At 34.9% G+C, this 25097-nt stretch overlaps 1 protein-coding gene across 6 annotated transcripts in view; it reads left to right on the top strand.

Annotated features, from left to right (window-relative positions):
* Nucleotides 1-25097, top strand: part of DENND1B (DENN domain containing 1B) — a 266752-nt gene that overhangs the window by 179709 nt on the left and 61946 nt on the right. For all 6 annotated transcript variants that reach the window (XM_013058106.2, XM_004756206.3, XM_004756208.3 and 3 more), the window contains one exon: nucleotides 12575-12676. In XM_013058106.2, the coding sequence (XP_012913560.1) occupies nucleotides 12575-12676 (102 nt within the window). The remainder of the gene's footprint in view (nucleotides 1-12574; nucleotides 12677-25097) is intronic.

The following is a 25097-nucleotide window of genomic DNA, read 5'->3' on the forward strand; positions in this document are numbered from 1 at the left end:
TAATACTCTTCTTAGTGGGCTATTTAGCATATGCTAGCTCATTTTGGCATATGATTATTATGTAGAATTATAGCCAGTCAAGTTTTTAAATAGTCCAAGAAAGTAGAAATCAAAATATGCTTGTTTCTCTCTATGAATTATTGGTTAAATATATTAGTCTGATTTTAATGAAAATAATTACACTACCCTTCCATGACCAGCTGACTATGTTGTAATGGATAAAAAACATTGAGTTAGTAATAAGTAGTAAGACATGCTATCTAATAAGAATTCCACTGTTATTAAGCTGTGTAACCTTGACCCATTTCCTTGGTCTCTCTAGACTTTGATCTTCTCATTTGGAAAATGAGATTTCTTATACTTTACCTATCTACTTTTCAGAATTGTACCTATCATATCCTATCATAAACCATGAAACACTAAACATGCGTGAATGGGTTATATCCTTTCTAAACTGGCTTCTCAATTAGTAGTTCCCACCCAATAGCTCTTATGTCTCTGAGGAGTTACTGAGTTACTAGGAGTCCTTAAATGGATAGGTAGATCAACTGCTGTCTCTAGAGAAGTACATATGTCTAATTTGCATGCTAATCTTTTTGAAATATGTGTCTGTTTTTTAAAGCTTTGTAGAAGTCATAATACTGCACATACTATACATATTGAGAAACACATGGGGGAGTCTTTAAAAATTATCGACAGTTACATGGTTTCATTTATTAAAAGACTGGAAACCAATCATCTGTACTAATAAAATTGTAAAATCAGCTGGTTGTCAAATTTTTTTTTTAAAACAAGTTGATTTCAAGTTTACAGTACAGGAGGTAAATGTAAAAGTACCACTTAGCTTACATTTTGCCACATTTAAGTAATTTTTAATCTTTGCAGGCTGCATTTTTCTTTTCCTTTTTAAATTTGTGAAGGACTTCAGATTTGAGGAAAGCAAATTGAAGAGAAAATTTCCTTAAATGATTTAAATTGCCAGTTGAACAGATAGGGGATTACGTTTTCAATGACTGATTTTTTTTTTTCAAAGCCAGATTCCCAATTTCAGCAGGAAAATACATAATTTCATTAGAGAATATCTTTCCTGTTTATGGATCACATCTTATTATAAACTTCTTTGATAACTTATCTACCTTTTTCCTTTTTATGTTTTGTGTTTTATTTTTCCCTGCTAATTCTTTCTGTAAGTTGGGGGACAGTATTCTTATTCTGTATGTTTTTATATTTCTTCTGAATCTTGAATGAAAGCTTAATCTTTAAAGTATACTAAATTCTATTAAAGTATACTAAATTTTGATACTTTCTATTTTCAAAAGAAATAGTTTTTTCAGAAAATTATTTCTTTGTTGTGTATAAAGTATATTTTGTTGTCATTTAGGCATTATCTTTGCAAATTACTCGATATTTTAATTTATTAAAAGTATACTTTTTATTTTGTGAACTCTTTTGGACATTTATATAATAGGTATATGTCTTTAATATATTTTCTGATTAATATTAAAAAAGAGCCATGTTTACAAGTTACAATTATTTCATGGTTTTGTCTCTTTTTATAAAAATATCTCGGTGGTGTCCTCTAGCTATTAGAGTACAACTGGAAAAAAAAATCAATTAATAGCTTTAAATGAATATGACTTTAAAAAAAAAAAGATTTTATTTATTTATTTGACAGAGAGAGAAATCACAAGTGGGCAGAGAGGTAAGTAGGGAGGGACGGAAGCAGGCCTCTGCTGAGCAGGGAGCCCAATGTGGGGCTCGATCCCAGGACCCTGAGATCATGACCTGAGCCAAAGGCAGAGGCTTAACCCACTGAGCCACCCAGGAACCCCATGAATATGACTTTTTTAACTGGGTATTACTTTCCAAATTTCATGATTATTTATATATATATATACATATATATATATAAATATATATATAGTTTGCTTTTATATATACATATACATATATATATATGTATATGTATATATAAAAGCAAACTATTCTTATTATGTTATTTCTCTTACATTGCCAAAATTAGACCTGTACATTAGTCACAGAACTGTCCTTCAAGACCCTCACAATGGGCAAGCAGTCTGTCTTTACTTTTTATCCTGATTTTTGACCTCAATTCAGAGAATTCTGCTTGAGGCTCCAAAATGTCCCAAGCGTCTCAGGCTTCCAAACATTCCAAATTACTACAGTTAATGTTCTTTCTTCCTGGTAGTGCTTTTATCTTTCTTGCTTTTAATGGCCATCTAGTTCCTTTCTAATTCTTAAAACTGCAGTTTATACTGACCCTTTTTTTCTATGAATTAATTATACTCACTTTCTTTAAAACATTTCTTCTCCCTTTTTTGTATGGTTTTTACTATGGTTCTTTTATTATTTTTACTGAAATTCATAATTAGTTGCTATTAAAACAATAATTGACCTTCATGTACCCTCTGGGTATCAGGCATTAATAGACACTTTAGATAGACTATTTACCCTTTTCATGTTAAAGATGAGGAACATGATGTTCAGAGTGTAAATAACCTCTCTGAGGTTCCTGGGATACCAAACAGTGGGGCCCACACTTGAATCTCTTCTTCCGCAGTCCCCCTCTTGTTCCAGTGTGGCACAGTTCTGCTTGCTCTGGCCTCCATTACTGTATCATACTCTCCTTGAGATAAATGTCCTGAACTAGCATTTCTTCTAAATGAAGATGCATGGAAGGCATTCAGGACACACTATGGAGAGACTGAACAAATGATGCAGTCATAGGACTTTTCTCAAAAGGAGCATATGGTAGTGATATCCCACTGTGTGTGTGGAGATATAGATAGATAGATATAAATTGGGGAAATAATTTGTTATTCATGCTGCATATTTCCATTTGTGGTTTTGTTGACCTGGGGGGTAACTGCCATTGCTCATTCTGCACCTTCCTACTCCCTCAGTCTTCAGTGGTGTTGGTGGGGAGCCAGTGGGATGTGGGCTGTGAGGGAAAGCCCTCAGGATGATTTGAATGTCCGTTTTCAAATGCAAATACTAAATACCTATACTAAATGCTGCCAAAGAGGAACTTATGTTACAAATAAACTAGAATGTCTGAGTGACAACTCTAAAGAGGTTGTTGCTCTTCTCAGATTTCCTCACTATTACCTTCTGAATGACACACGAGCACTATTGCCTACTCTTACTTACAGAGAGAAATACACAAGTCCTCAAAGTTGTTGGAAAGTGATTTAAATAAAACAGTAGATATTTTGATTTGGGGGGATTTTAGCCAGCAGCAAGTTAGTTACTTTTTAAGAATTCAAAAATGTGAGTTCAAAATAATGTGCTACATGGATTGAAGAAACGTGGTAAGAACACAAGCTCTAGAACCAGGCTGCCTGGGTTCAGATCCTCCTGCTGCGACTCACTAGTTGAGTTTGGGCAAATGAATGTCATAGTGCTTTAGTTTCCTCTTGTGTTCTTTAAAAAAGGTAGTAATTCTTCTTGGGTTATTTAGAGAATAAAATATGTTCATAAATGTAAGTTACTTAGAACAGTGTTTGGCATATTATCAATGCTTTATATATTTGCTATTATTAAAAATGACATTTTAGAAGTACTAAGTTTGGGGAGGAAAATTCCTCTAACAAAACTAAAGTACCCTCCTCTGACTTCCCAAAAGAAAAACACTGTTATAAACATGAGAATACTTGTAGGTGATTGTATTAAATAACTAGTAAAGGGTCATCAGTTGTACCTCTGTGTATCATTTGTATCACAAGCTATTAAAAATAAAAAAGTCAATTTTTGACCAACAGCTAATGTTAACGAAATGTTTGCCCAAGTTAAAATACTGCTTAATATGTTCAAAGGCATATTCTTGGTTATCCTAAGAGCAAAGAAGTAACACTTAGATCTAGTCCTTTGAATACTTGGGGTGCTGTCATTTGTTTCAATCACTCAAGCTTTTCTGGGCAGCTCTGAGCCTTGCTGATGGATTTAAAGGTGAATTCTTTTTAAAATAAAGATTGGTTGGTAATCTAGGCCTCTGTTTGGCAGTTTGGAAGAGTTGTCCCTTTGGAATATATTTCTTCAAACATTATCAGTAAATAATGTTATATTTTGTGATTAAACTCAAACAATTTAAGCACAGGATTGGTATCCATAATTTAAGTGGACATTCACTAAATCTTTGCCTTCAAGTTTTCATTTAACAGATTTGCAGCTGTCAACTTGTTAAAGATATAAAAATCCAAGTTGAAATATACATTTGCTCACTCCTCTTGGTTTTATGGTTACTAAAACATTTTAGGTGCCCATTCATCTCATTACCCAAGCTTGAGTATAGACTTTTTGGCTTTAGAAATGGTTGTAACCAAGGAAATATTTGTTGTGTATTTGGAGTCTCATAAAATATGGTTGCTTTTGTGGCACTTTTTTCTGCTCTTTTTTTTTTTTTTTTTCTTTTTAACAGAGAAGGAATCTTGCTTAACTGCTTTAGCAAAAATGTAAAAATTCAGCACCACCACTATGGGATAGATAGAACTAGGGACTCTAATAGTAAGTGTTTCATGAGAATAGAGAGTGTTTTTCTTTAAATTGTGGAAAAGAAAAATACATATTTTTCACAGTGTGTATAAAACTAATACATTGCTCTATTAATCTTTTTAACTGTTCAAGTTTAGAGTTCTAGAAACAACTGTGTCTAATTTAGAAAAATCAATTTCTTTCCGTATCTTAACTTGCTGAATCACAGGCAAATGGAACATTGATAGCTATTTTTATTCAAGACAGATCTAATAACTTTAGGACAAGCTCATATAATAATATATACAGAAAGAAGATTTTGCTGTAAATAATGATTAAAGTTTATGATTTAAATATAAGGCTTTTTTTCCTCAGTAATTTTCAGCAGTAGAAAAAGCATTGTTTTCATGGTTAATAAACCCTGAGCGTAGACTTGTGGTACCTTACATAATAATAGCACTGGGATACTTGGAAGAAGAATGCTATATAATCTGGAAAATATTTTAATATTATTTTCTGTGAGAACCTGAATATATTTGACCATTCCCTTGAGAGAACTGATAACTGAGTATTTAAGAGATTTAAAAATTTAAAAATACCATCGTTATGCAGACATTTTTGCTTGTTTATATTTGTTACATAACAGTGACATTACATATTAAGCCCAAGTGTATTAGGGAACTGAATAAGTATTATGTTGATACTTTGTTTATTATATTTCACATTTTTATGCAGCATCATTCTTCATAAAACCTTAATTTTTTTCAATATGAATCCTTACTAAGTCATATATATCCTTAAAGCATTAAGATCTAATCCATGTTTTTTTTTTAATTTTAATTTTTTAATTAACATATAATGTATTATTTGCCCCAGGGGTACAGGTCTGTGAGTCATCAGGCTTACACACTTCACTGCACTCACCATAGCACATACCCTCCCCAATGTCCGTAACCCAACCACTCTCTCCATACCCGCCTCCCCCCGGCAACCCTCAGGGTTTTTTTTTTATATATATATATTTTTATTTTTTATAAATAAATAATGTGTTATTAGCCCCAGGGGTACACCATAGCACATACCCTCCCCAATGTCCATAAGCCCACCACCGTCTCCCTATCCGCCTTCCCCCAGCAACCCTCAGTTTGTTTTGTGAGATTAAGAGTCTCTTATGGCTTGCCTCCCTCCAGATCCCATTTTGTTTCATTTTTTTCTTTTCCTACCTCCCAACCCCCCCACATTGCATCTCCACTTCCTCATATCAGGGAGATCATATGATAGTTCTCTTTCTCCAATTGACTTACTTCGCTAAGCATAATACCCTCTATTCCATCCACGTTGTCGCAAATGGCAAGATCTAGTCCATGTTTAAGTATGTTCTTGTTCTTGCAAAGTTTCCTTCTCCAGAAGACAATATAGAACTTGAAAGATATCCATCCTTAAAAACACACTAAACAAAAATACTGATTTGATGATAATCACTTTGAGACTGAACATAATAGTAGGGTAGGAAAAACAACACTATCTCCTCCATATCTTTCTTGTGTCTTAATTATCCTGTAAAAATAATTCAAATTATTAACCAGTGGATATTTACTGAACACTCAGAATACAAATACTATGTTGAGTATTACAATAAAAAGTGCAGAGATATATAAGGATATAGTCCCAGACCTCAAAAATGCACAGGTGAGATCTATAAAAATAACTTTTAATACAACTTAGAAAATAAATGCTAAAAGAAAGTTATACTCTGGATTTTCAGAGGAGGGAGAATTTACTTATTTATGTTAAATATGGAATCTAAGACTTTGCGAGGTAAATGATCTATTCCATAAGGGCCAAATTTATGCCGCTGGAGGGCATTTCTAATTCATTCTCCTGCCACAACTACTTGAAGAGTCTTATTTAAATACCATCAGTTGGGGTTATGGACATTGGGGAGGGTATGTGCTATGGTGAGTGCTGTGAAATGTGTAAACCTGGCGATTCACAGACCTGTACCCCTGGGGCTAATAATACATTATATGTTTATTAAAAAATTAAATAAACAAATAAATAAATACCATCAGGTACAAATGACATGTAGTTTTCTAGTGCATTGGCTCTAATGATATCTTTTTCCTTCCCATTTATTAGTCATTGTACAAGGGACTGAGCGTGACATTTGTTATTCTGTGGATAATCTTGAATTTGAATCTGCTCTGATTTGTATGTTTTAACAGGTAAATCAAGTATGAACGTTTGGTGTATTTTTATTATTATTAATAACAAACTACATAGAAAGCCTCATCATAGAATGCCCAATAGCTTGTTGATTCATTCTTAGTACATATTTGCTGATTGGTGTAATCCTTTACGGGCAGGTAATGTGACAGTTCATTTCTGGAAAGTCTGGTTCTCTTCTCTGAAATAAGAACTTCATTCCTACCCTAGTACAGATTGTATTTTTTCTTACATCCTTTCATGCTCTTTTGTGTGTGACAGTCTATGGAAACGATTTTAGCTTTAGTTCCTTTCTGTTGCCTCATCACTCTTCCATGGAGCAAAAGATTCAGTAGCTTAACCATCACATCAGACTTCTTTTAAACTTATTTTATGTGAATTCAGTTTTTTGCTTTTTACCATGAAGAATTTTTCTTGTCCACACTTTAATGTCTCTACATGATTATTCTGTGTTTCCACAGAGCTGTATTCTTCTTCACTTGCTTTTTCTGTCAATAAACAATATAACTTTTAGAAAATAAATTGGATTACCGATGCGTATTTCTCAGTTGCATCAGTCTTTTTCCATAAGTAATGATCAGTTTAACCTTCATGCTTGATTCTGTGCAGATAATTCCTAAATATATGTTAAAGAACAAGTTTTCCAAACTTGGGTTTCTACCCTTGTCCACATGCCTTCAAGCATCTTCCTTGCCTTAGCCATGCCAGGATGGACATTGCGGGTGTCCTGATCAGATCCCCTGTTCTGCGTGGCATCCTTTTCAGAGAAAAACTGTCCTTGGCTAAGTAGGAAGGGCCTCCCCAGGCACCTCTAATCTCCACACTCCTCCCACCAGGGAAGACCATGCTTAATGAATGACTGATAAAAGGTGTAAGAAACTGGCCTCCTTGCTTCAAGATGGGAATAACTCTGCCAGTACATTTGATGCTTTTTCATAGGTTTAAACTGAGGTGATTGCTGGCTGAAATTACATCGTTGCTTGGGTTTTTTCTTCTGCCCTATTTTGCTTCCCTCAGTGCTATTTCATGAGCATTTTTCACCCAACAAATCACTTAAACAAGAATCCTTGTCTCAGGCTCAGCTTAGAATCTGACCAAAGACATATCCCAAAATTTATTTTATCAACTTCTTCTTAAACCTGGTTTGTTTCTATACTTCTGGTCTTTAATAAATTGTATCATCCATCTTTTGATTCTCAAGCTTGAAATCCAGAAGTCCTCTTTGACTTTGGCTTGTCTTGTTTCTGCATATCAGTGGTTCTTAAACTTTTTGCCTCTAGATGACTTTATATTTGCAAAAATCATCAAGGATTTTAAAGGACTTTTGTTTATGTGGGCTCTGTCTTTCTCTATTTACTATATTAGAAGTCAAAACTGGAAATATTTTAAATACTTATTATTTAAATTTAGTATAAAACTACTACAGATGAACATGAAACATTTTTTGAGAAATAGCTATTTCTAAACAAAAAATAAGAGAAGAATGGATTTGTTTTATATTTTTTCAAAAGTATATAGCTTAAAAGAAGAGGGCTGAGTTCTCATATTTGATTCTGCTTTCTGTCTATGGCAATATCGCCAGTCGTGTAAGCTCCATTGGATCTCATGAGAAAATAAAAGTGAAAAGGGCAAATAATGTTTTAGCACTGTTATAAAAATAGTTTGGATGTTGCAGACCCTGTCAAAAGGTCTCAGTCCATGGACCATGCTTTGAGCACCACTGCTGTACATCAGTTGATAAACATTCCTATTGATTTTGCAGTAAAATTGTACTTTTACACATTATATAATATGGAATAAATAAAACATTTCATGTAGTATTGAATACTCAGAAATGGGATAATTTGAAAGCATAGACTGAGTCTACATCAGGCTTCTACAACTTACATACTCCGTAATCTTGAGAAAGTTACTTAACCCTTTTCCATATTTTAGTTTATTCCTGTATAAAGTAAGACAACAGTAAGTTTGAGGTTTATGTGGATTCATACATGTAAATTGCTTAGAACAGTATCTGGCCCATAATAAGCATTATGTAGATATTAGCTATTGTTATTATTATTAGTGATAGTAGTAAGTACTCTATCAGTGTTGAGTAATGGTAGTCATCACTTTGTCTTTCTACCTCCTGGTTCATCTTTTCTTGCCAGATTTGTATTTCACTATTACTTCGTCTGCCTATTTCCAGTATTTCCTCTTGCCTGTTAACTTTCCTTTTAAAGATTTTATTTATTTGAGAGAGAGAGAGCACGAATGGGAGAGGACAGAGACTGAGGGAATAGGGAGCCTCGCACAGGGTGGGATTCCCAGGACCCATGAGATCATAACCGGAACCGAAGGCAGACACTTAACAGACTGAGCTACCCAGGGTGCACTTATCTTCCCTTTTAAGACATACAATCTTGTCACTTCATTGAGTAGATATTCTGTGAGTTTCTTGATGTCTTTAAGAAAAGAACTTTATGGCACCTGGGCAGCTCAGCTGGTCTGCCTCAGGCTCTGCTTATGATCCCAGGGTCCTGGAACTGAGTCGCATGTTGGGCTCGATGTTCTGCAGGGAGTCTGCTTCTCCTTGTCCCTCCCCGTACTCGTTCTCTCAGTTTCTCTCTTGCTTGATCGCTCTCTCAAATAAATAAATAAATAAATAAAATAAAAACTAATACCTCCCATAGGTTTAAAAAAAAAAAAAAGAAAAAGAAAAAATAACTTTAGAATATAATTTAGGCCTTTTCCAGTATGCTTGACCTATGTTTCACTTCTCTCTGGTACTTTCTGTAATTCATAACCATTATCCACTAGGCCTTAACCAGTCTTTTATTATCTTTGGCGCTTTCTCTAGTGCATACCCATCCCAAACACACTATCCACTTTTTGTCTGTACCTGCCGCTCTCAAGACTATGCTTTCCATCTTTGTTTCAGAAGGCTTCCATTAGTTATCAAAATCAGCTCAGGTTTCCTCTGTGAAGCCATAGAGGCTTCATGAAATCCTTCATACTTAAGTCAGCTGGGAATTAACTGGGCAACACTGGACATACAGTAACTGTACTTGGAGCAAGAAAAGTTTTTGAAAACCACTCCATCCTAAGCTTGATTTTTAACCAGATCATAAGTAAGTCAGAAGATCCTAAGCAGAGTTCCTTATTGGGCCTTTCAACTGAACTCAGATTTAAAAGAACTTACACTGGGAAGTCATTTATAATTTGTTTGATATCATACACACCCCAGCATGACAATGACTGAGTCTCCTGTGTATTAAAACAAAAATTTAAGCATTGTTAATCAAGACTTATTTTTCTTTCCCCTGAGAGAAAATTCCAATATGTGTCAGGTTTGTCTTTTTTGTTATTACCAGAGACTCTAAGTAAACAGGCTGTGTTAATCATCTGAAGGTTAAGTTCAAAGCTTTTACTATGATTGGTGTTATCAAAACTGGATGGACAGCATATCTGAACTTTCTCTTCACTATTTCTCTTGAAATATTGAAAGCATCTACTAGAAGATTAATGAGGACAGAGCTGGGCCAGCATAAGTCACATTGGCTAAAAATAAAAACTAAGTTAGCCCAACTCTTAAGAAGACATAGGTAGATTTTCCTCTCATCCATTTCCCTCACCTGGAGATTCTCCATCCCCTTGTCTTCCACTCCTTCCAGTCAAAAGAAACGCTACATTGTAACATAGAAAGTATTAAGTATTCCACTATTAATGGTATCTTTCGGAAAAATCATAGATGCTAATAAAATACAACTTACATGTTAGAGAAAAATCTTTCTAATAAAAACTGAAATTATCAATTGTACTGATCACTGTGTAATAATTGTGGTATAGTTAGAACTGCCATTGAAAACAATGATTGTATTTATCTTTAAAATTTGTATTTACTTTTGGAAGAGAAAATAAGTGGTATGGAGCAAATATTAGCTCACTTGCTATTTTGTTTATTGACTTATAAAACATTTTTGGGCTCCCAGTGTAACTAGATATGATGCTGATACCTGTGATGCAAAAACAGTAGACCTTTCTCTTAAATAGGATTGCCTATTTGTTGTAGCCGCCCCCCACCATAGAGTCTGAGTTGTAAATTCTTTAATAGTGGCAAATATGGTGATTTTTGATTATACAAAATATATTTATGTAAATGACTCTAATTTTTAAAATATATAATTTAAAATCATCTTATGGCAGTTAAGAATGGCAATAATCAGTATCAAAATAATAATGGCAGTTTTATTATGAGGTCTTGGCTGGTGGCTGATATGGTTGTCTTTGCTAAAAATTTGAATTTTATTTTCTTCTGTAGCAATGCTGTTGAAGAACACTATTTGTGATAAATGAAATGTTCTGTATTTGTGATATCTAATAGTAGCCATGGACCACTTGTGGCAATTGAACTTTTCAGATGTGGCTAGTGCATTGAGGAACTGAAATTTTAGTTTTATTTAAGTTTTTAATTAATATTTATTAATAAAATAAAATATTTAATATTTGTTAATATATTATTTACTTCAGGGGTACAGGTCTGTGAATCATCGGTCTTATACAATTCACAGCACTCACCGTAGCACATGCCCTCCCCAATGTCCATAACCCAGCCACCCTCTCCCTCCCCTCCCACCTCTCAGCAACCCTCAGTTGGTTTCCTAGGATTAAATCTCTTATGATTTGTCTCCCTCCCTGGTCCCATCTTGTTTCATTTTAATAAATTTAAATTTAAATTGCTGCATGTGACTAATAGCTACTATTTTGAGCAGTGCAGATCCATAGTATCATTAGCTTCCATCAGCCAGTGATAGCAGGTGAATTGCTGTTAAATTGTTAGTCTCATTTCATTCATGCAGGAGCCAATTTTCAGAAATTTATTTACAGATACCTGTAATCAAGGCATTGAGTTGTCCTTAAAATTAAATTATAATTAATATTTTTTCAAAGTTCTGTTAGAAGATGAGGTTTTTTCCTTGTTACTGCCAACATAGAGATGTCTACAGGATTCATTATCATCAGTGAGTCATTGTCACTTATCTCAGTTGCATTTGGATTATATTATCTCATATTCATTTGGATCACTTATCTTCACAAGTATTGAATGGGCAAGAGGACCATTCAGGTTACTGAGGGAAGTAGCAGGTGGTAGAGATCAGCAAGTGAGTGACAATTTTCTGACATCCTGTATGGGAATAAATGCAATGGGTGGAATCTGTATTCAGAATTTAAGTTCTTGATAGTTTGGTGGAGGAGCAAGCTAATGGAGCATAAGCTACCAGAAGACTTTTGCAAAGTTTTAGTTACTTTAAAAATAGGATAAATTAAAGGAGATACAAAGTGGGACTTAATCTAGAAAGTAGCTAATCAGAATTGTATGTGAAGTGATGAAGAGAATGTTATTGTAAGAACTTTTAATTAATTTAAAAAGAAATTAATGATCATATATAAATGGTAAAAAACATGCAGCAATTTTTATAGCAAGAATATTTTCTAATTAGGATAAAACTGCAGTTGTTGAATTTTTTCAGCTTTGCATACTCTTTTTAATGCTACTAATTCAATTTAATAATATTAAACCTTTGTTTTTAGGAGATTCGTTCTTACTTTGAGGAAGTGAAACTAAGCAATTTTAAGACCCCACGATCCTTGATTAGGAAGCTCTAGTAGAAGCTTGTCAGTCGAGGAATATTTTTCTCCGATGCTGAAATCCAGCTATTATGTCTAAGAGTCTGTTTGACTCCCTTTAGACTTCTAGCACCTTGAAGTTGCTTCTGTGTCTTATACTCCCCCGCGACCCTCCATGTGCCTTTTTAGAGAGACTATTTCTCTCTGACTGCCTTTCTATTGACACCCTAAAATCTTCATTTCTCTCTAGGGTGAGCCCATCACGTTCTGTGAGGAGAGTTTTGTAAAGCACCGCTCAAGTCTGATGAAACAGTTCTTGGAAACTGCAGTTAACCTCCAACTTTTCAAGCAGGTAAGAGTGGACCTCTACATTGCCTTCTGTAACAGATTACAGAAATGTAACAGAAATGCAAAACACATTTTTATCACTTTTACCAAAAGTATGTCAAAACCCTGAGTAATGTCTGTTCTGGAATTACAGGAAATTTTTCTTTCTCTTGTAACTCTGTAGTTATTGATAGCATAGCACTCCAGAAAATGGTAGAAAAGTAACTTTGTTATTAAAAAATTCATCATTGAATGTGCTGACCTAATGGTCTGAGGAAAGGTATTCATCCATACAGCTATGAAACCAACATGACTAGTTTCATGTAAGGCATCTAGGAGTTTGCTCTGGTAGTGGCTAAACAAACCATATTTCTTGTAGGACAGTCCTAGGACAGTCCTAATGTAATCCAGTTTATAAAAACAGATGTCATAATTATAAATTTAAAATTCAGAAAAAAATTCATAGTCCTACTATGTATCTTTATTTTTGGCTCAGAAAATGTAAATGCCACTTCGAAATGCAGGTAGCTTAACATCAGAATTCAGAATGTTTATAAGGACTAGTTCTTTCATTCCAGTGTGTGATCATAGCAAGTCTCTTAATTCAGGCTTTTCTTAGTTTCTGTTTATGTAATTTAAATTAAGTTCTAAACAGTTTCTTTTCTTATACCACATGATAATTTAAATGTATAGTTACTCATGTGAATTCAGCAGTTAATGAGACCTACAGTGGGTCATAAACCACTCAGGGCCAGGGTACAAACATGAATAAAAATTCAGTAATGCCCTTGAGAAGCTGAAAATCTAATAGAATCCTTTGGACTGTTTGGAGAAAAGATACCATGTAACTTGAGATCAGCTTTAAACTAAACAAGTCATTTAATTTGATAGTGACAAAACCAATACTATTACCTATATTCTGAGGAAGTTTTGAAAAATAATTAGAAAATAATCTGGGGGGGGTGCTATAACTGCCTTCTAATATGTGAAGGTTTACCTCAAAGAAAGGCTTAGATTTGTACAATACCTAGAAGAAGCAGAATAAGGCTTGATAGGTTTCAGGGCCCAAGATGTTTTGTGAATTTCTAAAAATGGATGGGTTACTTTCGGTGCTCCGTCTCTAGAGAGCTCCAATATTATACTGAATTGTTTCCCAAGGTTGTATGAGGACCATGGGATGGTCTTTATAAATGCTGAAGTATATAGCAAGTGTAGCCCTGTACTAGTCTCCTAGTGCATGCTTCTTGTGTTAAATAACAGTACCCTTTTTGTATTTTTGTCTCTCAAGGAGGTATAGTACTACTGCCCATTTTCAAAACCAAATTGTGGGGTACCTGGGTGCCTCAGTTGCTGAAGTGGCTGCCTTCAGCTCAGTTCATGATCCCAGGGTCCTGGGATCGAGCCCTGCATCATGCTTCCTGCTCAGCAGAGAGCCTACTTCTCCCTCTCCCTCTGCCTGCTGCTCTGGTTGCTTGTGCTCTCTCTCTCTCTGTCAAATTTCTTTTTTAAAAAAAAAGAAGAAAAGTAACTTTTTTTTTTTTAAAGATTTTATTTATTTACTTGAGAGAGAGAGTGAGCATGAGAGGGGAGAGTGTCAGAGAGAGAAGCAGACTCCCTGCTGAGCAGGGAGCCCGATGTGGGATTCAATCTCGGGACTCCAGGATCATGACCTGAGCTGAAGGCAGTCTCTTAACCAACTGAGCCACCCAGGTGCCCAAGAAGAAAAGTACCTTAAAAAAAATGAGTTGTGAAGGTCAGAATATATGGGAGTCAAGAATTGAATGGGTGGATAGAATATCCAACTTACTACTTAATCTTTCACCATGAGAATGTAACTAAAGTCTTTTCATTAGATGTAGTTCAGACACAGTAATTTTTTTTAAAGATTTTATTTATTTATTTAACACAGAGAGAGCAATCACAAGTAGGCAGAGAGAAAGGGGGAAGCAGGCTCCCCGCTGAGCCAGAGAACCCGATGTGGGGCTCGATCCCAGGACCCTGAGATCATGATCTGAGCTGAAGGCAAAGGCTTAACCCACTGGGCCATCCAGGCACCCCAAGTAATTTATATACTTACAAAACATTTGTATTTTTTACAAATCAGATAGAATTGGGTTAGATCTTGGCCCTATCACTTAATAGCTGTTTGTTAATCAGTATCTGTTTCTTTTTCTTTAAAATAGAAATACCACCTTAACAGGGTTGTGCTAAAATTTATGTTAATTAATACATGTATACCTGAGCACAGTACACAACATTTTGTGGAAGCTTACTAAATTTTAGTGTCTGCTTCATTTTAGAGCAATTACATTAATAGAATACAAATCTATGCAGGATTTTTTAAAAATAAAACTAATTCAGAAAAGCGAAATGTGAAATATTAAAATAGTCAATTAAATTAGAACCCATTATATAGACAACTTGAATAGTTTTACATGTACCAACTTACCATATTCTCAAGCTTGATATCATTTTATGACCTTTAAGAAATGATACTTGATGATAGCCCTGAAAGAATTTAAAAGATTCCTGTTAACAGTTTCACAAACTTCTAAAGATGAGTAAGTTCCAGAGATTGACTATACAACATAGTGCCTATAGATATAATTGTGTATTTAAAATTGGTTAAGAGGGTATATCTCATGTTGACCTGTGTTCTTAGCACAAACAAAAACACAAAGGAATTCAAGGAAACTTTTGGAGGTGTTGGATACATTTATTACCTTGATTGAGGTGATTATAGCAGGAATGTATACATATGTCCAAACTTACCACATTGTCTACATTGCTTATGTGCAATTTTTTAAAAAAGATTTTATTTATTTATTTATTTGACAGACAGAGATCACAAGTAGGCAGAGAGGCAGGCAGAGAGAGAGGAGGAAGCAGGCTCCCTGCGGAGCAGAGAGCCCGATGCGGGACTCGATCCCAGGACCCTGGGATCATGACCTGAGCCAAAGGCAGAGGCTTCAACCCACTGAGCCACCCCGGCGCCCTACTTATGAGCAATTTTTTGATTATCAGTTACACTTTACTAAAGCTTGAGGGTGGGGAAGGAGAAAAAAAAACAAAAATAGGAATCAGTTAGTAAAAAATTATCAACAGATGCAGCCTCAAAGATACTATTGCTATTTCTAAAAGAATATGAAAAAATTTATTAGGTACACATAGTTACTATTCATTATTATGAATTTATGATCCATTATAGGTCAAGAGCACCTCAGGTTCTCTATTTAGCAATGCTTATGCATCAAAATTGAGAGAAGAGGGACCCAGGAGAGAAATGTATAATTTTAAGTTAAGAGTTAAAATAAAACTGTTATTTCTTTTTCTTTTTTTTTCTCTTACTGTTATTTCTGATAATATGGCAGGAAGGATTCAGAGCTAACTTACATACTGAAACAATTTTAAATACAGTATTTAAAAAACTTTTTTTGTGGTGGGGGCACAGGAAACAACGCCCAAATTGAGAAGTGTATTTGAAGACCCTACTCCCACAATTCTGGGATGATTTAGTGTAAAAGTAAACAAGAAGTAAGGTTGCTCTTTCCCTTAACTCATTTCCTAGTGATTGTACCTTTGAAGCACTGGTACTGAGTGGAAGGGAGGGAAAAGTGCTGCTGAGAAGTAAACACACCAGCTTGTAGAGAAATTTGAAGTCTGAATTAATAATTTCATATTTAGTCTGACATAGCTCAAGCCAAGTTTAAAGTGATCCTAAATTGTTAGCACTGTCAGGCCCTAGGCAGAGGCAAACACACATCTTCTCTTGAGGAATCCAGGCACCAAAGAATTCTCCCACCTATAATTCCAAAGAAAAACTTCTGTGCTAGAAATTATTAAAAACACAAATCATGAATGCGAATTAGAAGAAACAGCAGACAAAAATTGACTTGCAAAGACTTTAATTATTGGAATTATCAAAAATAGAACATAAAATAGCTATGCTTAAGATGTTCAGAGAAATAGAGGATAAGCTTTAAAAATGTTCAGGATATAAAAACATTCAAGAACTGGAACCAATTTTAAGAATATAGCAGATATAATTTCTGGTAAGATGCATGTAATTGAAATGAAAGGAAATTGATGGGTTTAACAGCAGATCAGATCTAACTGAAGAGAGATTTGCAAAACTGGAAGATATATCTGAAAAAGAAATTAGCAAGAAGATAATGCGGAGAAATGAAGAAATAAAGAATGTAGGAGAGGTTAATAGACATGAAGGGTAGAGTTGAAAATATCCAAAGCCATCTAATCAATTCTGAAAGGAGAAGACAGAAAATGGAGAAGACATAGTAAAGGACAAAGCCAGAACCAATAAAATACACCACTTTATAAATTTAGGAAGTTCAACATATCCAAACTGAATAAATAAAAAGAAATCTACAGCCACACCATATATTTGTCTCTAAAGCATTAAATAATAAGGGAAAATTTGAAAAACAAGAGGAGCAAGATAGATTACCTTCAAAGGAGCAATATACCGAAAGCTGGCTTCACAGCGACAATCCAGAAGATCCTGCCATATCTTCAGTGTGTTGAAAAAAAATATATCCAGAATCTTCTGACAACTAAAACACATCCTCATTATAAGAGTAATATAAAAACATTTCCCTCCAAAAAAACTGAGTTTTCCCCTTGTGTTGGCTTTATTGATGTGTCTACTTGGTTAGGCTAATATCCCCAATTACTTTAAATGCTTCTCTCGGTGAAGGTATGTTTACAGATATAATTTAAACTTCTAATCATTTGACTATAGATAATGTGAGTAAGCCTGTCTGAATCAGTTGGAATGCCTTAAACTCAGAACTTAGGTTTCACTGGAAAAGAAAAGAAATTCTACCCATGGGATGACCACTTTGGTTACCTCCTGTGGATTCGGTCTACTCATAATTTTTCCTTCCTGATAACTCTCCTATGAATTTCAGACTTGCTTAGCTAGCCCCCTAATCATGTAAACCAACTCCTTGTAGTAAATCTCGTGTGTGTATGTGTCTACCTATCAAATCTCCTACTGGTTCTGCTTCTTGGATGAACCCTGACTACTAATAGCAGAAAGAAATCTTTGAGAATGTACTTTAAGAAAGTACTTCAGGGAGAAAGAAAGTTTTCTCAGTTCCAAGATGGAAGGTCTGAGATGCAAGAAGGTAGAATAAAATAAATGGTAAATATGTATATTTGTGCAACATAGGCAAGTTCTTCCACACATTCAAGAATGAAATTGTTCCAATTTAAATTCCAAAAAAATTCCCGTTTTGATAGTGGGAAAAGGGAGATCCTCTTCAATTTGTTTTATACAGCTAAGATCATCTTGGTTCCAGATCCTAAAACAGCATGAGAAAAGAACATTATAGGGCAGCCTTACTCACGAACATAGATGCAAAAATTTAAACAAAATATTTGCAACCAATTTTACCAATATATAAAAAAGATACTACTTTATGAGCAGGTTGCATTTATTCAAGAATTTAAATGGCAGCTGCATATTAGGAAATCTGTGAATGTAATTCACTACATTAGCTGATTATGGGAGAAAAATCATTAGATCATCTCAACAGATGTAGAAATTGTTCATAAAATTCATGGTAAAAGCTAAGAAAAAGGCATGATTAGAGTTATTTTCAACAAATATCATACATAATATTGAAGCACTGAAAATTTCCCTCTGAAAAAGGTGTTACCTGTTACCATTGAAATTCCTAACACACATAATTTAGCTACAAAAAAAAAAAAAAAAAGGTTTAGAAAGAAAACACCAAACTGACTTATTTTTATTACTTTCAGGAGAGAGACAAGTTTCTTTCTTTCTTTCTTTCTTTCCTTCTTTCTTTATTAATTTTTTAAAAAACATTATAATGTATTATTAGCCCCAGGGGTACAGGTGTGTGAATAGCCAGGTTTACACACTTCACAGTGCTCACCATAGCACATACCCTCCCCAATGTCCATAACCCCACCACCCTTTCCCGACCCCCCCGACCCCCAGCAACCCTCAGTTTGTTTTGTGAGATTAAGAGGAGAGACAAGTTTCTTAAGACATGATGGAATAGCTGGCATAAATTTGACTTTACTGGAATTAAGAACTTTGGTTATTAAAAAACACCATATTTGTAGTACCTATAAATCACTCATGGATTTAGACTCTAGAATTAAAACCAAGCCAAAACAAAACAAAACAAACTCCTACATGTCTGTAAGAAGTTTTCCCCTTGTCCATCCCCTTATCCATCCAATAGAATTGTGCAAAAGACTTGAATTAGCACATGCAAATGAAGAAGCCTGAATAACTAATAAAAGTATGCAAAGTACTCAACCTCATTTGTGGTTAGAGAACATAAAATTAAAAAAAAAATAGCACCTCATACTCACCACATTGGCTGAATTTTAAAAACCTGAAAATCTCAAAGTTTGGGAAAGACATGGAGCAAGGCACCAAGTTTTAACTGTTCATGGGAGTGTAAATTTGCACAAATTGTTTAGAAAACACTTTGGAATTAGCATTGAAAGTTAAACATGCAAATTTCCTATGAATTCCCCTCTAAGTGGTGCACCAGAAATCATTTACTACACTGCTCATAAAAGTAAAATACTGGCAATAATCTTAGATATTCATCAGTATTAAAATGAGCAAATGGTTATATTCATACAATAGAACATTATACACAGGGAAATAAATAAGCTGCAGCAAAACTGATCACGAATGAATTAAATGAACAACAAATCACTGAAGAATTACTATGATGATTCCTGTCTGTCGTGTTTAACAACAAAAAAATTAAATAGTATATTATTTAGGGAAACATTTGTGTGATAAAACTATAAAAGGCAAGGAGAGGATAAGCTGAAGGGAAAAATGTCTTTTCTGTGGAAAGAAAGGGACACTCAAGGATGGACCTTCTAAGGAAAGGAATGTTTTTCGTAGTTTGCTTTATCATTATTATTTAAACTTAATTATTTAAATTACTGTTATTTGAATTATTTAAGTACTATATAAAAACATCTTTTTTTTTGTTTCTAGATCAGCCTGTAATAGGTGGTTTTCATTGACAGTGGACTTCTTAACTTCTTGGGGCCTCAGTTTCTGTACGATGAGTGAGACTGACAGGTCACTAAGCTTGAGATACCTTTTGGCTCTAACATTCCATGATATTTTGAAATAAACATAGCTTAGATGGATGATGGTAGGTTCCATTTGGATAAATTCCTCTTAAGATAATGGATTTGGAAGGATTCCCAGAAACAGCTTCTTAAATCCACAGCCCTGACATCACCCTGTTTCTTTAGATAGCAGCTGTATGAAGATTTAAGCTATTGTATCTAGGACTCTTACCTTTATCTTATATTATGCTAACACAATAAAGGAAATTATTTTCTTGTGTATATTATTTGTTATTAAGGCCACTGGAAGTTAAGTTTTTTCTGCTCATTTTGTTATACACTTTTCCTAAGGACCATAGCTGAGTTCATTGTGTTGATCCAAGAGCCTAGTCTAGAACGACAAACTTATGAGATATCTATGAATATAGGCCCTTCTTTAGCTGGCAACCAAGATATATATAACATGTAAGGAATTCAAGTATAGATACATATTCAAATTGGAAAATCCTCTTTTACTGTTCTTCCAAAACCCTTTCCTACCTGTCTTAAGATAATACAAATGTGTCTAGAAGAAACTTTTCCATCCAACAAAATGTCCCCAGTGGGTGGAAGAGAATGTTTTTAAAACGAATGGGAATGTGGCTGTAGGAGCTCTCTGAAAAGCACAACATTTAATGAAGCCATTTGTAAGTTTCAGAAACATTCATGCATATCGTGCATTCTGTACCACAGTATAGCTGTTTTATTTTAAAATGAAAACATTTGGGGGCACCTGGGTGGCTCAGTGGGTTAAAGCCTCTGCCTTCAGCTCAGGTCATGATCCCAGGGTCCTGGGATTGAGCCCCCGCATCAGGCTCTCTGCTCAGCGGGGAGCCTGCTTCCTCCTCTCTCTCCCTGCTTCTCTGCCTACTTGTGATCTCTGTGTGTCAAATAAATAAATTAAATCTTAAAAAAAAAAAATGTGGGGCCTGTGCGTGGCTCAGTGGGTTGAGCCTTTGCCTTCGGCTCCGGTGGTGATCTCAGGGTTCTGGGAATGGGCCCTGCATTGGGCTCTCTGCTTGGTGGGGAGCCTGCTTCCCCCTCTCTCTCTGCCTGCCTAGCCTACTTGTGATCATGCTGTCAAACAGATAAGTAAAATCTTTAAAAGAAAAATGAAATAATAAAATGAAAATATTTTATTATTTTTTTAAGACTTTATTTACTTATTTGACAGATGGAGATCGCAAGTAGGAAGAGAGGCAGGCGCAGAGAGAGGGGGAAGCTGGCTCTCCACCAAGCAGAGAGTCCAATGCAGGGCTCTATCCCAGAACCCTGAGATCATGACCTGAGCTGAAGGCAGAGGCTTGACCCACTGAGCCACCCAGGCACCCCTAAAATTAAAATATTTTAAACAATTTACTGGTTAGATTACCATTTGCCTCCCTTCATCTTCAAATAAAATTAAGTTTTCAGTTAAATACATTGTATTTATCCTTTGACTTTGAATTCCTGGTCTCACCATCATGTGTCCCTAATTGCATGCCTACCCCATTGTTAATAGCATTGGCTCAGAAATGCTCTGGAATCCAACAGACCTGGGTTTGTATCCTAGCATGCCACTTTATCAGAGTAGCACACATTGTAAGATGCATTGTCTCACTTTGGGCTTTAAATCCTTGCTCAGTTTCCTATACTAATGCAATATCCAAATACACTGAATATCCTTTCAAATATACCTTTCACAACATAAGGTTTTGTATATTCTGTACCATGAAACCAGTATTAATCTGCTGTCATTCTTCCATAGCTTGCTCAAATGTCAGTCCTATCCAAACCAACCTTCCCCCTTACATCCTCTGTTCCCTTAGAGCTTTGTTTATATCTGAGTTTTAGCATTTAGTCTACGTTACTATAATTTACCTCTTTGTTATGTTTTCCTTCACCTGTCTAAAGCCTGATTTTCCTCCCCCTCACTAGGTCTGTACTCCTTTCTCTGTACCTATACTATCTTGAAAACATTTTGTTCTTTTATTCACCTTAACAGTTATGTATTGAGCATTTGGTTTTGGTCAGATAATGCTACTTCAAGCACTTGAGACCCAGAGCTATGTAACATGCTTTCATGGGAGTTATTTCTAGTGAAGGGAATGGGTTAACAAGTAGCACATAAGTTCAGAGAGTATGAGTTATTAATTGGATGAGTAATTTTAGACCAGATGATCAGGAAAGATATTACTGATAATTAAGGTGATACTTAAGCTAAATCTGAGAAGGGAATTAGTTTTGGAAGGAACATCATTTCAAGTAGAGGGAATTGCTACTGCAAAGACCCTAAAGGAGGGAAAGAACTTGGCATTTCCTAGCACTGGAATTAAATCAACTATGGGCAAGAAAGAAAGTTGTATTAGATGAGGTTAGAAGAGCAGAAAGAGGACAAATCTTACTGGACTTTTTGAAGGCATAAGGATTATATTTTATTCTAAATGAGGGGCACCTGGGTGGCTCAGTGGGTTAAAGCCTCTGCCTTCGACTCAGGTCATGATCTCAGGGTCATGGGATTGAGCCCCGCATCAAGCTCTCTGCTTGGCAGGGAACCTGCTTCCTCCTCTCTCTCTCTCTCTCTCTCTGCGTGCCTCTCCGCCTACTTGTAATCTCTGTCAAGTAAATAAAATCTTTAAAAAAAGTAAATGAAGTAGTATGCTACTGGAAAACTTTTGCTGGGGTATGATTGGATCTGATTTGTATTTTATAAGATTGCCCAGATTATGTTGTAATGGATTAGAGGAGAGAGAGGTAGCAAAAGTCCAGTTATGGGTCTGTTGTAGTTGTGCAGGAGAGAACTGATCATGGCTTAGATGAGGAGGGTAGTAGAAAAGATGGAGCGAAACAGAGCACAGTTCAATTATGTTTGGGAGGTAGAATTGCCAGTTGTTGCTGATGGGTGAGAGAGAGAAAAGGGAAATGCCAAATCAATATTAATGCCCATATCTTTATTTGTATATTGGCACCTCTAATAATTCTCTTTTTAGTTCACATATTAATTTTCTGTAAAGTTTATGAGCTATTCCAATAGTGGGCCATATATGATTTGATTCCATAGATGTAATTTCTTACATAGGATCTTCTTAATGCTGGGTGCTAAGTAAAATATTAGTAAAAATTCTCTGTGCAATATTTTATGATTACCACTTAGAGAAAGTGATTTTGAGTACTAAGATATTTATATACTACAGTGATTAACAGCCATAAACTCTAAGATTAGGGAGATGAATTTCTGTTTCATGAAAGTAAACTTTTCATTATGACCAAAGAATATGATAACAAGCCTACATCCAATAAACAAAAAACAACATTATTTATATAAAATTTCTCAAAATCAATCCACTTCTGATGAATCACTATTTCATTTTGTAAATATGCCACCAATTCCATCCAGTTTTCATTACATAAGGAACATACTTTTGTGGATATATGTAGAAAATTCTCATGTCAGTGAGAATGTTCTCATGTCAGAGGATACTTACCAGAAATTTGAATTAAAATTCATTTAAAGGGGCGCCCGAGTGGCTCAGTGGGTTAAAGCCTTTGCCTTCGGCTCAGGTCATGATCCCAGGGTCCTGGGATTGCCCCGCTTCTGGCTCTCTGCTCAGCAGAGAGCCTGCTTCCTCCTCTCTCTCTACCTGCTTCTCTGCCTACTTGTGATCTCCGTCTGTCAAATAAGTAAGTAAAATCTTTAAAAAAATAAAAAATAAATAAAATTCCTTTAAAAAGTCTTTGATGAGCTTTTGACAACTGTTCTACCCAACACAACTACTGTTCTGAGGGAATATTTGAAAATTTATGATTTAATCAAATATGTCCTTTGCATTTTTGGATGGGGGAGGGTGTTTATGTCAGCTCACCTTCAGAATTACTGTGAAGATGAATGAACTATGATACATAAGGAAAACTTAGTGGCTATGATATAGAATGATATTTCTTTTTCTAAAAGCATCTGACGAAGTACCATATCAAAGATCGATAAATATATTACAGTCTTGGAATATGAGGCAAGATAATGATGTGTGTATGATGTGTAAAGAGCTGATTTGGGCCCATAAATACAACTTTCTGATATAATCATTGCTTGATTTCAGATCGTAATTTATAACATATATTTCAAAATGCATTGTATAATAATTCTAAAAACTTAAATTCAAAATTTATCATATAATAATAAAACATTATAGGGGTAATATCTGTTTATTCAATAAGCATTTATATGGTAACTACTATTTGAATGTCTACTTGCTATGTGATGATTAGTGTTTTCATATTTATCATAGATTTTTAAACAATTGATATATTTCCCTAATATATTATTGTACACAGAAAAATTGTAACTTTATGGTGGAGAAACCCAGCAGACATGAGCTTAACTAGGTGATCAAGGTTAACATCACCAGCAGTAGCAACATAAAGTGACACCATGTACCCCCTGATGAGATCTGCTGAGGGCTCAGTCACCCCGTGGTGTTCTTGCCAAAATACATAACCTCCATCTGATGATGAGAATATAGCAGACAAGCCCACATTGAGGGGCATTCTACAGTATGACTGAGAAGTGCTCTCCAAAGGGCAAGAAAAGTTTACAAAGGGCAGAGAAAGACTGATGAACTACAAATGGAAAAGACCGGATTAGATCTTGCAATAAAAACATTAGAAAAACCAGTGTAACCTGAATATAGTCTGTAGATTATTTAATGGTACTATAACTATGTTAATTTCTTGATTTTGATAAATGTACCGTAATTATGTAAGATATTATCATAAGGGAAAGTTGGAAGATGGTTATATGGGAACACTCCATTCTATTTTTGTAACATTCCCATAAATCTAAAATTATTTCAAAATAAAAAGTTTAAACAGATTCTCAAAGAAAAACAAAACCCAACAGGGCATTCACATTAAGATATCTTAATGTCTACCTAACAGAGTCTCTTTCATGCCACTATTATTATCCTTTGTGTTATGGTTTCTCCTGAGAGGATAGGTTTTGTTACGCATGTAATGAAGAGGAAAAGAATCCTTGCTTTGATCCTCTTTAATGTACCTTTCTTTTATACTTACTTCTCAATCTGTGACATAGTTTTTAACTTTTTTCCTTTTTCTCTAGGCTGTTCCTTTAGTGTCCTTTACAGTTACACTTGCCTTCTACCTGTCCTCTAAATGTTGCAGTCCTCTAGGCTTTATCCTTAGACCCCTACTTCTCCAACTAGTGGTTCTTATGTAAGACCATCACTGCATATATATATGTTAAGTCCCCAATACATCTTTATTGTAGACCATATAAATGTAAATGTATATCTGTGTGTTTGCACAGTATGCAT

Source organism: Mustela putorius, unplaced genomic scaffold (assembly GCF_011764305.1).
Source record: "Mustela putorius furo isolate JIRA1106 unplaced genomic scaffold, ASM1176430v1.1 tig00001012_pilon_pilon_pilon, whole genome shotgun sequence".
Classification (NCBI taxonomy): Eukaryota; Metazoa; Chordata; class Mammalia; order Carnivora; family Mustelidae; genus Mustela; species Mustela putorius.